Source organism: Aulonocara sp. 'chitande type north' Nkhata Bay, linkage group LG6, assembly GCF_057382095.1.
Source record: "Aulonocara sp. 'chitande type north' Nkhata Bay isolate Kocher_YH1m ecotype deep benthic linkage group LG6, A_spYH_male_GT1.1, whole genome shotgun sequence".
NCBI lineage: Eukaryota > Metazoa > Chordata > Actinopteri > Cichliformes > Cichlidae > Aulonocara > Aulonocara sp. 'chitande type north' Nkhata Bay.
Genome location: NC_141349.1, coordinates 311,956 through 328,808, shown reverse-complemented (window position 1 = coordinate 328,808; position 16,853 = coordinate 311,956). Strand labels below are relative to the sequence as shown.

The window sequence follows — 16,853 nt, the reverse complement described above, 5'->3', positions numbered from 1 at the left end:
TGCTTGCTATACCATAAATCAATAAGAAAAGATACGACCTCTCCTAGGAGGTGTGATCTACGCCGGAACACTCTGTAGAGGGAGTGAACGCACTCCCCCTTCATGCTACACAGAGCTGTTACAGACCTCCTAGGATGAGACATTCTTTCAATCTACAAATGGTTATACACTTCTAAGCATATGTGGGTAAATGTTTCTAAGCATAAATGACAATCAACAATACAAATCTAACAGTGCCTGTCTCCGAACCATGCATCATAGCAGGTCTCATTCCCCTTTCACTCTTGCTGTTACCATTCTTTCACAAATCAGTCGGAGACTTGCCTCCACCCATTCCACCATGCCTGCACTCTCTTCTTCACCTCTCTTGTGCATTCACAGTTCCTTTACATTCCTGTTACTTAAACTCATCTACCTTTGCTATCTCTACTCCTCGAACTTTCACTTTTCCAACTGTGTCCTTCTCATTCACACACATGCTTCCACTGAATTTTTTTCCCTTTCCCCTCCGCTTGTCCTTTAATGGCACCAGCGAGACAGCACAGCAGTAAGGCAGCACAGCAGCGAGGCGTCTGGCAGGAGAACGAACAATAGTCTTTTTTAAGGCTACTGCAGAAGGAGATATTCCCCGCTAGCTCACCCAAGCTTGCTCTCTGGCACAGCTACAAGCCACGTGAGCTCATAGCCCCTCCCGCTAGGATGTACTACCACAGTCGACTGTCGTAAAGCAGCCGCAAACCAATAGCAAGTAAAAAAAAACTCAAAATCATTGAAGAACATTTTATAACACCCAATATAGATATATACATATATACTGAATATCACACAATATCAGATAACCAAATTAACACTGGGTTACATCCACCCCTGCTTAAAGTGTGACGTCCCCGTCACTATCACCCGACAGAGATTGCACTAACCCAGCAATCTGTTGTTGTAATGACAGGAAAAAGTTATTGAGCAATGCAAGTGTCATCGGCAGCCGTGGCTCTCTACCAAACATCAGAAGGAAGGGCGCTTCTCCAGTTGCGTCATGTTTTGTACAGTTATAAGCATGTACAAGGGGGCGAACATACTTCCTCCACTCCTCTTCTTTTTTTTTCCTTTTCCTCCAGTTGCTCTCTGGTACAAGCATCCAGTGCTGTGGGAGGGTGCCAGAAGGCCTGCCGTTACCGTCAACTACCTCCTGCAGCAACGTCTGGAGTCTGCGCAAGTAATCAGATGCCTTTTCTCCACTATTCTGATGAGTCTCTAGGTACTGGATATACAGCTCTTCACCTCCAGTGACATTGCCATAAGCCTTGTCGAGCTCATCGAGGTAGTCTTTTGGTGGTGCTTGAGACCCAATAGAAAGGGCTACATTCAAAGCAGGGCTAGCCAAGCTATCGAGGAAAACACGGCGCTGCTGCCCTTCGGAAAGGGTAGAGTTATTTAGTACCTGTTTAGCTCTAAGTCGCCATACCCTGTACTCTACCTCATTAGGGGGTTTTGGAGAATTTCCTGAAAATGAGCGGAGCTCAAAAGCAGAGGGAGTATGCATGGGCGAGTCATGTTTTACAATGTGCTCCACGATAACTCTCTGAACCTCCGCTGGCACAGGATCAACAAGCAGGGAGTCCGCATCAAGTGCCTGTTTAGCCTTGGGCACATGGCCATCATCACAGGCGGCAGTTGACCTGGGACCGGGTGTGGACTGAGTTTTAACTCCCAAGGTAGGAGTTGAGGTAGCTAACCCCTTATATGTATCATTTTTCCCACACATGTGGCTCACTGCAGCCTGATTTAAAGTCATGGGGCTCACATTATATGCTAATGCCAGTTCGTTCACTTGTTCTCTGAAACTAGCAGTCACATCATCAATTGCTCGAGCAAGGGGGACCACATCATGCACCAGGTGAAAACTGTCAGGTCCCTGAGGACAGTACTCATCTATCTGAATAACCTCCCAACACTCCCCATCTGCTGAATGTTCTCCATCTAAGAGCATTGGGGTAATGCACTCCATGAACTGACACAAAATCGTGTCAGGGAGACTATCTATTTGTTGAATTTTGACAACGAGATCCAGCAAAGCAAATGCTCTTTGCACCTCTTGTAGTTTAATCTTGGCTTTAGCCCTTTTTAACAAAACAGTGTACTCTGGATCAAAACCATACCTGTCACAAAACTCCATTGTCTCTCTCTGCAAAGCAGTCGATGAATTCACAGATGTCTGTGCATGTGCTTCAGGATAAAGTTAGTGATGCGCTCAAGTCCCTGTTCGGGCGCCAATTTTTCCTACTACTTTTAGTTGTAACCAATACGTCTACTCACCAAAGAATGAGTGAAGCAATATGGATAACAGCAGAGGACAATTTATTTAGGGTCTGATGGCAATTTACCATCGGTGTCCAGCACTTTAAAGGATTGGATGGACTGGAGCACATCTGTCCTTAACATACCCTCTTAAACATCAGCTTGACACTGATACATCAAAGGAAACTTAACAGACTTTAAGTGCAAATGTTTCAACCTGAACAACTTAAAACTTCTTTGGGATACAATGTAAATAAAGACAAGAAGAAGAAAAATATTTCCATCAATAGTCACTTCTCCTAACCAGGAGACAAGTGAATATATTATGTAAAGAGTCCTTTTTCTCAGTCCTGGGGTTGTAACACCACAACCTCCTCAGTCCGTAATCAGAGAGTGTCTATTTGACAATAACCAAAATGTCTTTGGATAGTCTTTGTGAATGCAAAAAGAAAAAAAAAACAATGATGTTAGCTGGCCAGCAAAATAAAGAGAGTGTATGGCACTGAGTGCGGGCGTGTGTGTGAGTACTTCGGTCCAAATAATCGAAGTCCGGATGGATGAATGGATGGCAGCCGCTTGTCCTTTAATGGCACCAGCGAGACAGCACAGCAGTAAGGCAGCACAGCAGCGAGGCGTCTGGCAGGAGAACGAACAATAGTCTTTTTTAAGGCTACTGCAGAAGGAGATATTCCCCGCTAGCTCACCCAAGCTTGCTCTCTGGCACAGCTACAAGCCACGTGAGCTCATAGCCCCTCCCGCTAGGATGTACTACCACAGTCGACTGTCGTAAAGCAGCCGCAAACCAATAGCAAGTAAAAAAAAACTCAGAAGAACATTTTATAACACCCAATATAGATATATACATATATACTGAATATCACACAATATCAGATAACCAAATTAACACTGGGTTACATGAGCATAGCTCCTTCATGTGCATAGCTCTTCATGAGCATAGCTACTTCGTGAGCATAGCTCCTTCATGTGCATAGCTACTTCATGAGCATAGCTACTTCATGAGCATAGCTACTTCATGCGCATAGCTACTTCATGTGCATAGCTCTTCATGAGCATAGCTACTTCATGTGCTCCATGAAGTAGCCAGCGAGGTTCAGAATCATTTTCAAGGTCCTCGTGTTTCTCTACAAAGTCCTTCATGGTTTGGCTCATTCCTACATTTCCGACTTCAGCTTCCAGGTCCCTCCAGTCAGCTGATCATATGCTTCTAACTGTCATGTGCTCCAGATTTAAACTCAGAGGAGACTTCTCTGTGATTGCCCACAGTCAAATCTGCTCCCTCCATTCAGTCTTTAAAAACTTGAAACTTATTTTTACACACTGGCATTTGGGTCTGATTGCTCATTGTGTTTCCTGTGTCTTTTTCAGTCATGGTTAGATCTATTTACTTATTTCCCTGTTCCCTCCTTTTTTATTTCCTGACTTTTATTAGACGCTTTGATCAACCTGAGTTTTTTAAATGTTTTTTTTAAAATGTGCTTTGTAAATACATTTGAGCTTTAGTTTACTCGATTAAACAGCTATTTTCAATTAATCATAGTAATCACAATTACATTTTGTGTCAAGAAAGAGTTGGGAGAGCTACTCTATATTTAAACAGTTTTGTTTATATCCCTTTGCTCTGTTTGCAGAGTATCTATGAGCCCACAGCTACAGTTAGTAAAGTCATAGACTTCATCAGTATGATAACTCTGTCAGCACTTATCAAATCACATCAATCATATTTTCACTCTCTTTCCTTCATCAGGTTCTCTTGGTACTCCCTCCATTACAGTCAGATCGTCTTTCATTAACAAAAGCTGTTCCGCAGTCACAGTGGAGTGCTCAGTGCACAACAGCCAAGACCTGGTCCTGTCCTGGTACAGACAGGAGGGAAGATTGACAAATGTTAGCAGTCCTGATCTGTCCTCCAATCTGTATCTCACTCTGGAAATAGAATCCCATGACAGCAGCAGTTACAGCTGTGTAGCTGAAAACCCTGTTGAAAAAAAGGTGACCAAACTATCAGGAGAAGACACAACTATTAAGATGGGGTCTGGAGGTAAGATGGTGATAAATCATTTTCACCTTTATTAAACTAGAACTATTATTTTTTTGTTTATCACAGTCTTATGATTAAAGAATATCTAAGCCCCAAGCTCTTCTCTCCCCCCCAAGAGTCCAGGAGCTGGTGTCAGACTGAATCTACAGTAAGACTGGTTATCTCTACTGTCTTTGGCATGGCCTTGATTATTCTTGTTGTGGACCACATCAGACTCCGAAGATGAACCACATGTGCACCGAAGTTTTTCTCAAGCTTCACAAAATGCAGTGTGTCAACCAGTGTTGGTCAAGTTACTTGAAAAAAGTAATCAGTAACTAATTACTGATTACTTCCCCAAAAAAGTAATCCCATTACTTTACTGATTACTTATTTTCTAAAGTGATAGATCTTTCAGCCCAATTCTACTTTTTCTACATAATCCATCATACAAAATGTAATCAAATGGAAAAGTCCCTTTTTAAAACTTGTTTTATTAGTTTTAATCTTTTAACTTTATGCATCAAGCAAAAATGTAATTATATGCAACATTCTCTGACTGGAAGAAATTAGTTTAATATTTAAACCTATTTTCTGCACATTCCAGCACATAAAATAATTTTTTTGTGTGTGTTTACACTCACTCTTTCAAATAGATGCAAGTAAAACACAGCAGAAAATAAATAAAGTCAAAGACTACACTGTTAAAAAAACCATCTTAAAAAAACGGTGATATTCTGGCAGTTGGGGCGCCAAAATACGACCGTAAAATAACAGAAAATAACTGTCCCATAAAAATACGGTTATTTTCAGTGATGAAAATAGAGTTTGTTGCCCTAAGTTCACATGGGATTCTGCCTTTTCCAAGTGCTTTTAGACATTAAGGCTGGCTGTAGCTCAGGTGGCAGAGCAGGTCAGCCACTAATCAGAAGGTCGGTGGTTCAATCCCAGGCTGCCCCCTGCCTGCATGCCAAATATCCTTGGGCAAGATACTAACCCCATGTTGGCCTACTGGTGGTGGTCAGAGGGCCCGGTGGCGCCAGTGTCCGGCAGCCTTGCCTCTGTCACTGCGCCCCAGGGCAGCTGTGGCTACAAAGTAGCTGCCATCACCAGTGTGTGAATGGGTGGATGACTGGATGTAGTGTGAAGCGCTTTGGGGTCCTTAGGGACTAGAAAAGCACTATACAAATGCAGGCCATTAAATTAGGAACATTTTTACGTGATCAAACAATGAAATTACCTATAAACAAGGTCACTGAATGTGGCAATATGAATCATACTACGTAAATGTACAGAAATATACAGTTAACAGTTGGTTTCAATAATAATTGATTGCATGCCCTGGGACAGAGGCGAGGCTGCCATATCGCACCATCGGCCCCTTTGGCCATCACTAGTAGGCGGTAGGTGAAGAGTCTTGACCACGGACACAACGACGGAGAGTGTCCGAGCCGGGGCTCGAACCAGCAATTTTCTGATCACAAGGCGAACTGCCAACTCTTGAGCCACGAACGGCCTAACTAGCAATGATAATAATACTTATGTGATGTAACACAAGCTTATAGGGATCATGTTATATACTTTTCCATAGCATTACATTTGAATTCAACAGTTCAATCTTTCAAATAACGGACAGATATTTGTGAAATCATGATACCTTTGTGAATCTGTATCTAAATATGCATATGTACAGACATTTAACAATCATGACAATTATGTTTTATTACATTACAGATTTAACGTTGATTTACATTCAAAATGTGAAGTCAAAGTCTACTTACATAACTTTAATGATATTCTAGAAGAACAGAAGATTACTGTGAAATGCAGTAAAATACCTTCATATTAGGGTTTTTTTCCTACGGTCGCAGCCATACCCGCGACCTTGTTGTTAGTTCACATTCATTGGCCGATGCTTAGCGTCATGTTATTTATATTAATTGCAATTCCTACCTCTACATTTATTTTTCAAAATGTATAATTAGCACAGCGTGTCCGTGCAATGTTTTACATTGTGGCATGCAGAGAAATCTTAACAACGAAGCTCACAGAGATAGATTGAGCTTGTTATTTAACCCCAAGCTGATAGGGGGAGCTCTTTATTAAAACACTTGCCGGTGTTACAATGTGCCTCAAGCTTCAACAACAGCACAACAGAAGTCACTCATGGTACAGCACTCTCTCTACAAAATAACAACTGTCAGTGACGCTGCACCACGGCGTAAACACAACAATCAAGATAACAGTTAAAAGTAACGTAACCATAAACAATAAAACAAGAACATCCAAACAGCAGCACATGTCCCAAGGCATAATGGGAGACATTTCTGGATGTATTTTTACAATCTAAATATGCATATGTACAACAAAATATATTTAACAAACAAGTAAATTGTGTTTTATTACATTTACAGTGATGTTTTGTTATTTTACATTTGACGTGTCAGATCACAGTCTACTTATGTAAATGTAATGATATTCTAGAAAAACAGTACACAACCGTAAAATACACAGTAAAGTAATTTGACATTACTATTTTTTGGAACAGTGTAGCGGTCCTTTTGCTCTATTTTCACCTGTAAAGCAGGAGTCGGGTAGGCGGAGGTTTACCCTGGTGCAGGTGTGCCGCTGCGGTCAGTGGAAGAATCCGCGAGTTTCTCTGCGAGTTTCCCATTACGTCGCACTCGGTGCTTGCTTTGAAGTTTAGGGGGTTTTTTTCCGCTGTAAAAAGAAGTTTTCTTCCCACGCACAACGGACGCTAATGTTTTTGTCACTTTTTATGGAATCAAACTCAAAGTAAGGTCAGTACTTCCACGCTTTAAACGCTGCACGCTCATACTCTCTCTGCACTCGATATATGATCCACTGTTGATCTGCACACAGCTGTTGTCACGAACGTCGCACTTGCTTACGTCACTGTCATGAGACATTCTCGCAAAAAATCACGGTTTTAGTAACGCAGTAACGCAGCGTTCCTACGGGAAAGTAAAGGTAATCTAATTACCGTTTTTGCAATAGTAATCCCTTACTTTACTCGTTACTTGGAAAAAGTAATCGGATTACAGTAACGCCCATCTCTGGTGTCAACACATCCGCTTTAGAGCTACACAGGACATGGGACATAATTCTTTTCAAAAGTCCTTTAAAATTTGATTTTGGATCTCAACCAGAAATATCATAAGGTAAGGTGAATAATACACAGAAACCCCAATAATCAAATGGCCCCCTGTGAGCAATCACTTTGCAACACTGGGATGGAAAATCTCCCTTTTAACAGGAAGAAACTTCCAGAAGAACAGGGCTCGGGGAGGGGCGGCCATTCTGCTGCAAACACATTAAAAGAAACCCAAGGATGCTTTACAAAAGAACATTAAGAGTAGTTCATTCTTATTTTTTCTCAAAGTGCATATAATACAAATGTCATGGTCCTGGTGTTTTGTTTTTATTAATAGTCTTTGATTGCATTGTTAGTTTCTAGTCTCTGGATGTCTGTCTCTATGCTTCCTCCGTGTTCTTTGTTTCATGTCTGATCTACTCATGTTTCACATCTATGCTTCTCCTGGTCTTAGTGTCAAGTCCGTGTCTCTGTGCCTGTCTCGTCTTTCCTATTTTACTTTGCCAGTCTCGTGCTGTGTGCTCAGTGCTCAGTGAAAGTTTGTCAGCAACCAAGTTGCTCTCAGCGTCTAAAACTCCAACCTAAAGAAACATCTGGAAGTAATTTCTTTATTAAAAGCTAATGTTAGCCTACTGCAGCTAGCTTGTTTTAGTTGTGGTAGCTACTTGGGTGTTTGTGAGAGTGTCTCACGACAATAACGTACGAGCGTGTGATGCCCGTGGCAGCAAAAGACGTGTGCACATCAACAATGGATAACATGGAGTGCAGGAGGGAGTACGACCATGTAGTGTTTAAACTTTGGAAGTACTCACATTATTTTGAGTTTGATTCATTAAAAAGTGACAAAAATATTAGCGTCTGCTGTTCACTTTGTGTGAAGAAAACTTCTTTCTACAGTGAAAAAAACCCTTAAACACAAGAGTGTAAACACAAGAACATTATTTTATTTTATATGCTGGAATATGCAGAACATTGGTTTAAATCTTAAACACATTTCTTCTTGCATATAATAAAATTTTTGCTTGATGCAATGTGCATAAAGTTCCTGGTTACAGGTGCTAAAAAGACTACTCATCGGAGTTGGGATATTTTTACTTTTATTTTGTGTCTTTGTAACGTGTATATTGCCATGTATAAAACTCATGATTAACCGCGTAATATTTTCTACTGTTGCTGCATAAATAGCCATGACAAGTGATGATGATGATAATGACCCCGACCTGTTGGAACATGAAGACTTTGTGTGATTAATGACAAACTGGTATCTCACTTAAAGTTTTTCTGACAACAGGAGGGAATGTCAATGGAAAATTGTATTTAGTAGTCAGTATAATCTTTTAGTGATATAAGTTTGCATATGGTAGAATACTGCATGTAGTTATTTGTATTAGGAAATATTCAACCATGTATACTTAGAGGCATATAATTAATTGTGTGTGATCTCTAACAGGCTGCAGGCTTGGGGTGCATCCCAGGAATGCACCCCCACGTCTGGGAGCATGAGAGCTCATACCTTGTTTTATTGTTTTACGGCAGGATTAACGTAGCTATGTCTGTTTTAGTTTAAGTGCTTCTTTACATATAGATGAACTGCTGGACTTCCTCACCATGTTATCTAGGGTGGGGGAGACTACCCCCTTTCCTGACCAAGGATGTACCTTTTGTGCTCTCATGACCCTTTGATCAGCAGGACACACACACACACACACACACCTACTGAAGTATAAATAAAGATTGGGGCAGTTTCTTAGTGCGAGTCTCAGTCTGGAGGCTGCCCTTGCTAGCAAGAAGTTCTGTGTGTTTCTCTTCTCTGAGTCTTTACTGAAGAAGTGTTTTAGAATATTTTCCCTAACACTTATTTTCCACCCTGATTTATGAATAAATTGTTTACAAATCCTACCATGTGGATTCATGGATTTTTTTTTCACATTCTGTCTCTCACAGTTGAAGTGTACCTCTGGTGCAAATTACTGACCTCTGTCATCATTTTAGGTGGGGGAACTTGCACAATCGGTGGCTGACTAAATACTTTTTTGCCCCACTGTCTGTCTGTCTGTCTGTCTGTCTGTCTGTCTGTCTGTCTGTCTGTCTGTCTATCTATCTATCTATCTATCTATCTATCTATATATATATATCTATCTATATATATATATCTATCTATATATATATATATATATATATATATATAGATATATTCAATTCAATTTTATTTATATAGCGCCAAATCACAACATAAGTCGCCTTAAGCCGCTTTATATTGTACAGTATATCCTATAATAATAGATACAGGGAAAAACCCAAATATCATATGACCCTCTATGAGCAAGCACTTTGGCAACAGTGGGAAGGAAAAACTCCCTTTTAACAGGAAGAAACCTCCGGCAGAACCAGGCTCAGGTACTTCAAAAGTGTAGAAACCTGAAAACTAGCAAAAGATGCTTTGATTGCAGAGGTGGGAAAGAAGGAGGAGTTTTTAGGAGAACTATATTAGATACCTCAGAGCCAGCACAAGGGACATCATGTTCAGTAGTCTTGGAGCCAGCAAAGAAGACTCCACAGGTGGAATCTTCCAGGCATAGCAGACTTGAAAGTGTTTTTGATGAAATCCTGAAGGAAAACACTCTAGATCCTGTTCCTCAGTTAGCCACGACAAGTGCACACATTGAAGTGCAAACTTGCCATTCAACGCTCAGACAATCCACTGCTGTACTGGCAAGTCAACAAACTTAGCTTTCCCACTCTGCAGCTAAATTTCTCTGTGCACCTACAACAATTGTGGAGAGCGAGAGACTCTTTGATACAGCCTCCATTATTATTAATGAAAGGAGAAGCAGGCTGACAGCTGAGAAGGTTGAAATGTTGATATTTCTGAAGAACCCACCTCTAATGTTAACGTGAAAAAAATGTTACAAATGTGTTATTACAAGGATGTCGTGTGTTTAAAAATGAACTTATACAAAAACAGTTAAAAAAATAGACTATACCGGATTCATATTGGTATCGGCAGATATCCCAATGTATGATCTTGATATCGGACATAAAAAAGTGGTATTGTGCCATCTCTAATTCTAGCCATCAGAAACCTTGAAGCACAGGCCGAGGAGGTGGTGTGGCAGCGATTTTTCACATCAGCCTATCAATCAACCAAAGACTAAGACAGACTTTTAATTTATTTCAAAGCCTGATGCTTAGCCTCGTCCACCCTGATTTAGTGCTCAGCTCAGATAAAATAATTATTGTGCGTGATTTTAACATTCATATAGATGCTAAAAATGACAGCTTCAACATGGCATTTAATCTGTTATTAGACTCAATTGGCTTCTCTCAACATGTAAAAGAACCCACCCACCACTTTAATCACACTCTAGATCTTGTTTTAACATATGGCATAGAAACTGAACATTTAACAGTGTTTCCTGAAAACCCTCTCCTGTCTGATCTGACTATAAACGACCAGCTTCTTCAATGATGAATGCAGATGCTTCACTGGCTGATGAGCTGAACACGTTTTATGCTCGCTTCGACGCCGCAGCAATTAAAACAACAAACGGCTGCGCGTGCTCGGAGTGCACCAGTGAAGAAAATGCATTCGTCATCACAGAGCATGCTGTGAGGAACACCTTCAGGAGGGTGAACACCAGGAAGGCAACAGGACCAGATGCAATCCCTGGCCGGGTCCTTAGAGCCTGCGCTGATCAACTAGCACCGGTGTTCACGGAGATCTTCAACCTCTCCCTGGCCCAAGCTGTGGTTCCCACGTGCTTCAAACGGTCCATTATTGTCCCTGTTCCAAAGAAACAACAGCCCGCTTGCCACAATGACTACCGTCCAGTAGCACTGACTTCAATTGTGATGAAGTGTTTTGAAAGACTGATGAGAGATCACATCACTTCTTCACTTCCTCCCACCATCGACTCACTTCAGTTTGCTTACCGGACTAATCGTTCCACAGACGATGCCATATCTCACCTGCTCCACACATCCCTGAGTCACCTGGACACTGGCAGAGGGAATTATGTTAGGATGCTGTTCGTGGACTACAGTTCAGCATTCAACACAATAATTCCCTCTAAGCTTTTCACCAAGTTGACGGATCTAGGACTCAGCTCATCACTGTGTCAGTGGATCCTCAACTTCCTCACAGACAGACCCCAATCAGTGAGGGTAGGAAAACAAGTCTCCCCCTCCATCTCACTCAGCACTGGAGTGCCTCAGGGCTGTGTTTTAAGCCCCCTGCTGTACTCACTGTACACTTATGACTGTGTAGCCACATCCGACACCACCTCCATTGTCAAGTTTGCTGACGACACTGCTGTTGTGGGCCTGATCTCCGACAACATCGAGACGGCCTACCTGGAGGAGATTAGGAACCTGGAGACCTGGTGCCAGGAGAATAACCTCCTCCTAAACATCAGCAAGACTAAGGAGCTGATCGTGGACTTCACTACAAAGCAGGCGAGGAATTACAAACCCCTCATCATCAGTGGCACGCCAGTGGAGAGAGTGGACAGTTTCCAATACCTGGGTGTCCACATCACTCAGGACCTGTCATGGTCCTGTCACATCAACACCCTGGTTAAGAAAGCCCGTCAGCATATCTTCTTCCTCAGAAGACTTAGAGACTTCCATCTGCCACTGAAGGTGCTCAAGAACTTCTACTCCTGCACCATCGAGAGCGTCCTGATGGCAAACATCTGCACCTGGTTTGGGAACAGCACCAAGCAGGACAGACGAGATCTGCAAAGGGTGGTGCGCTCGGCAGAACGCATCATTCAATCAGAGCTCCCTGACCTGCTGTCCATCTACACCAAGCGGTGCAAGTCCAAAGCTAGGAAGATTATGATGGACCTCTCCCATCCCAACAATGGACTCTTCTCACTGTTGAGGTCTGGGAAGCGCTTCCGCTCCCTTAAGGCCAAAACAGAGAGAATGAAGAGGAGCTTCTTCCCCCAGGCTATTCGGGGCCTGAACCAGGTGTAGGACTGGACTCTCCCAAACACGTCACTATAAGACTGGACTCTCACACACGTCACCACACGCACCACCACACATTTCCTATAATCCTATAATTCCTATAATTTATAATCCTTATCTTTATAATCTCTTCTGCTATTTGCACATTCTTTACTGTAATTTCCTAAGTTAATTTGTAAATTTTTGTAGTAAATTGTAAATATTGTAAAACTTTTCTTCTGTCATTTAATGGTCGGGCATTGTACAGCTACAAGCATTTCACCCCCATGTCATACTGTGTATGGTTGTGTGTGTGTGTGACAAATAAAATTTGAATTTGAAATCATTTCCTGATAACATTTACATTTACAATAATTGATTACACTGCAGTGGGGAGTAGACTTCATCACAGTAGATGTCTTTCTGAAAGCGCTAAGAATATAATCCACCCACTGTTATCATCTTCAATGCCCTGTACCAACATAGAGCAGAGCAGCTATCTGAACAATATTGGATTGCATTTATATAGCACTTTTGAAGACCCTCAAAGCGCTTTACAATTCCTCTATTTATTCACTCTCACATTCACACACTGGTGGAGGCAGCTACAGTTGTAGCCACAGCTGCCCAGGGGCAGACTGACAGAAGCGAGGCTGCCATATCACGCCATCAGCCCCTCTGGCCATTACCAGCAGGCGGTAGGTGAAGTGTCTTGCCCAAGGACACAACGACCAAGACTGTCCAAGCCGGGGCTCGAACCAGCAACCTTCAGATTGCAAGACGAACTGCCAACTCTTCTTCACAAATAACATTTTTATCATTAGAGAAAAAATTACCAATAATCATCCCACAGATGTAATATTATCTACAGCTACTCTTAGTACCATTGATGTTAAGTTAGACTCTTTTTCTCTAATTGATCTTTCTGAGTTAACTTCAATAATTACTTCCTCCAAACCATCAACGTGTCTTTTAGACCCCATTCCTACAAAACTGCTCAAAGAAGTCCTGCCATTAATTAATGCTTCGATCTTAAATATGATCAACCTATCTCTAATAATCAGCTATGTACCACAGGCCTTCAAGCTGGCTGTAGTTAAACCTTTACTCAAAAAGCATCTCTAGACCCAGCAGTCTTAGCTAATTATAGGCCAATCTCCAACCTTCCTTTCATATCGAACATCCTTGAAAGAGTAGTTGTCAAACAGCTAACAGATCATCTGCAGAGGAATGGTTTATTTGAAGAGTTTCAGTCAAATTAACTGAATTTATAGAGAAAACATGTTTAGTTTTTGTTGATGTGTGTGTGCCATACGTTAGTCTAGGCTGAGAATGAAGTGTAGTTTCCAGGTTACGTTCTTGCTGTGCCTCATTATGCCAGCAGGTGGCAAGTACCTCAGTCGAGTCATCTGTGTTGCCGCTCCGTCCACGCGTAGCTTCATGTCAGCAAAAGTCGGGAGAAAGCGCCAGAGTCCAATTTGGGATTACTTCGAATATGACTGTGTTTTAGATAAAAGCAAGTGTCTTGTAGTGGAAAGAGATAAAATATGTGGGACATTTTTAAAGGGGAAAAATCCCACAAACCTTAAAGTGCACTTGAAAAGTTCGCACAAGAAGGCTAACCTAGCTTACCTTGAGAAGGTAAGGGAGCACGCCCAAGCCTCATCCCCAGAAACAGAAGCTAACCCCAGGCAAGGCAGCGTGATGCACGCTGAGAAAACCCCACAAAAAACATTAATGCAGTACTTCCAACGGCGACCGGATGGCTGCTGGTTGGTCAATTCGCAGGAACATCACAAGCGAGAGGAAGCGTTGGTGAATATGTTTATTGAGACTGGGATATCTACACAACTGTGTGAGTCAATTGCCTTCAAAAAGTTTAGCAATTCACTTGAACCAAAATTCCGAACATCAGGCGCTGCAAGAGTTAATTGTCTCATTGGGGCCAAGATGGATATAGCAAAGCAGAAACTGAAAGAACTAAAAAAAAGAAGCGAGGAAGCTAACACTATGTGTAGATGGCTGGAGCAAAAGGGGATTAACAGCATCTTTCATGGGTGTGTCAGCTTGTTTTTACCACCCACCTGGAGGCCAGGTCCACCATGCTTTGCTTAACCTGCACCGACTGGAGCACCCACATACCGGGGAGGCCATCGCCCGCTGCATTGATCATACATTAGAAGAGTGGGCTGTAGGGAACGAGAAGGTGCTGCTCGTTGTAACCGATAACGGGGTCAACATCGTCAAGGCCGTACGGCTTCTTCAGAATCGCAGGCGAACTGATGATACCAATGGTTCTCAGGATGAGCAAAGAGCTGCTGGAGAGGGCCAAGATGAAATGTGGATGGAGTCTGAGTCGGAGGAGTCAGACACAGAGTGTGAGGAACGTGGAGATTTTGGTGAGTGTTTTTATAGGAGCAAACACATTGTCAATTTTTTTTCTTTTTACTCATGTAAACCGTTGCATTAACTAGCATCCCCAGGCTTCTACCTTTCTACCTATAAAACCCGAGAGCAGCCAAATGGCTGGTAGGCTTTTAGCTAAGCTTTAGCTTCAGCCAAGTGGAAGCTAAATTGGCTAGTCATTCATATGTATATTAGGTCGTTATCTGGGAATTCTGGAGGGAGGGGAGTGGGGGTGTGTGATTGAGGGCGTGGGGGAGCTGCTAAAAGCTGTGCACTTCCTTTTGTGTTTCATCTTGATGCATTCTCAATCATCCAGGGAAATAAGTCTCCAAAAGTCACCAACTTGGAGTGTTTCAGTTTGCCATCTTAGGGAGAAATCAACACACATGGGTGTATGTCCTTTGTTGCTGAGATTTATTGATAAAAACAGTACAAAAAACCAACCATTTGTACACATATTTACAAATAATAATAAAAAGTGAGTGAGTACATTTCAACATTTTCAGCAATCACTCACAATCCTGGCACTGCCATGGTTTCTGTAGTCTGCATTTACCACATGTGTATCTTTTGCAGTGAACACATCGCACAGTGGCATGATTGTTCTTGCAGTTGTGTTTGACCTGACACGTGGCTCTTTTTCCAGGGGTCGGTGTGGAGGGTTGTGTCCGAAGCAACTGTTCTCTTCTTGCCTTCTTCGCAGCTACATGAGAGTGAGCCAACTCTGTTGCAAGCGCCACCAGGAAGTCCACCCGTCTTTCCTTCGTCCCGGTGCATGCTTGATACAGCACATGTGCATTCAGTGCTGCCATGTCAATCATGTTATAAAACACGGCGACTGGCCAGCGCCATGTTCCTTTGCGGACAGTGTACTCCCGAACCATCCAACCATCCAACTTGATCCCAAACTTGTCAGGTTTACTTGCAATATTCTGCAGGAAACAACACCGAGTCTTTGATGGGAAAAGCTGTTCATCAACGGTGATATGTAGACCAGGGTTGTAGCACGTGATGCAGTTGGTGACAAATGATCCCCACACACTGGAAATTGCAGCGAACTTATCAGTCTTTGCTCGATTTGCTCCATTGTGGCATCAATCAGACCACTGGTATAATGTTGAAATGTACTCACTCACTTTTTATTATTATTTGTAAATATGTGTACAAATGGTTGGTTTTTTGTACTGTTTTTATCAATAAATCTCAGCAACAAAGGAAATACACCCATGTGTGTTGATTTCTCCCTAAGATGGCAAACTGAAACACGCCAAGTTGGTGACTTTTGGAGATTTATTTCCCTGGATGATTGAGAATGCATCAAGATGAAACACAAAAGGAAGTTCACAGCTTTTAGCAGCTCCCCCATGCCCTCAATCACACACCCCCACTCCCCTCCCTCCAGAATTCCCAGGTAACAACCCAATTTACATATGAATGACTAGCCAATTTAGCTTCCACTTGGCTGAAGCTAAAGCCTAGCTAAAAGCCATTTGGCAACTCTCTGGGTTTTAAAGGTAGAAAAGCCAAATGGCTGCTCTCCAGGGTTACAGCATTTGCAGCTATAATGTTAGTTTCCTAGTAAATTTTCTGATGCATGTGAATACTTCCTCTCTTTTACTGTAGCTATATTGCAGACAGCATATATGTTGCAGAAAGGCTGGAAATGGAAACTAGCTGTAGCTGGTAAAGGTTCACTTGTCATGATTCGGCTGTGTGGCAGGCAGGAGAGGACCCAAACGCAAACTCACAGAGACAAAAGGTAAACTCAAAAAACACAGCTTTATTGCTGGCGTGGAGTGGGACACGAAAAACAATACAAAATAAACTAAACTGGGAAAACTAAAGCACAAGGAGCCACAGGGAAAAATCACACAGCTATGACACTGACAAAGAGAAACACAGGGCTTAAATACACAGAGGGATAACGAGGGAATGAGACACAGAAGGAGGGCACAGCTGGGAGAAATCAGGACTGGACGAGACAGAGACGCAAAACTAGAAACACTCACATGAGGCATGGACCTTCAAAGTAAAACAGGAAGTATC

At 42.2% G+C, this 16,853-nt stretch overlaps 2 protein-coding genes across 35 annotated transcripts in view; one reads left to right on the top strand and one right to left on the bottom strand.

The window, feature by feature from the left end:
* Positions 1 to 9,309, top strand: part of LOC147326929 (CD48 antigen-like) — a 38,279-nt gene extending 28,970 nt beyond the window's left edge. The window contains exons 3-4 of the mRNA XM_086294476.1: positions 4,061 to 4,354; positions 4,471 to 9,309. Of these exons, the coding sequence (XP_086150602.1) occupies positions 4,061 to 4,354; positions 4,471 to 4,580 (404 nt within the window). The 3' untranslated portion in view covers positions 4,581 to 9,309. The remainder of the gene's footprint in view (positions 1 to 4,060; positions 4,355 to 4,470) is intronic.
* Positions 1,467 to 16,853, bottom strand: part of LOC147326921 (fibrocystin-L-like) — a 58,174-nt gene continuing 42,787 nt past the window's right edge. For all 34 annotated transcript variants that reach the window (XM_086294497.1, XM_086294493.1, XM_086294489.1 and 31 more), the window contains one exon: positions 1,467 to 2,931. In XM_086294497.1, coding sequence (XP_086150623.1) covers positions 2,763 to 2,931 — 169 coding nt within the window. In that variant the 3' untranslated portion in view covers positions 1,467 to 2,762. The remainder of the gene's footprint in view (positions 2,932 to 16,853) is intronic.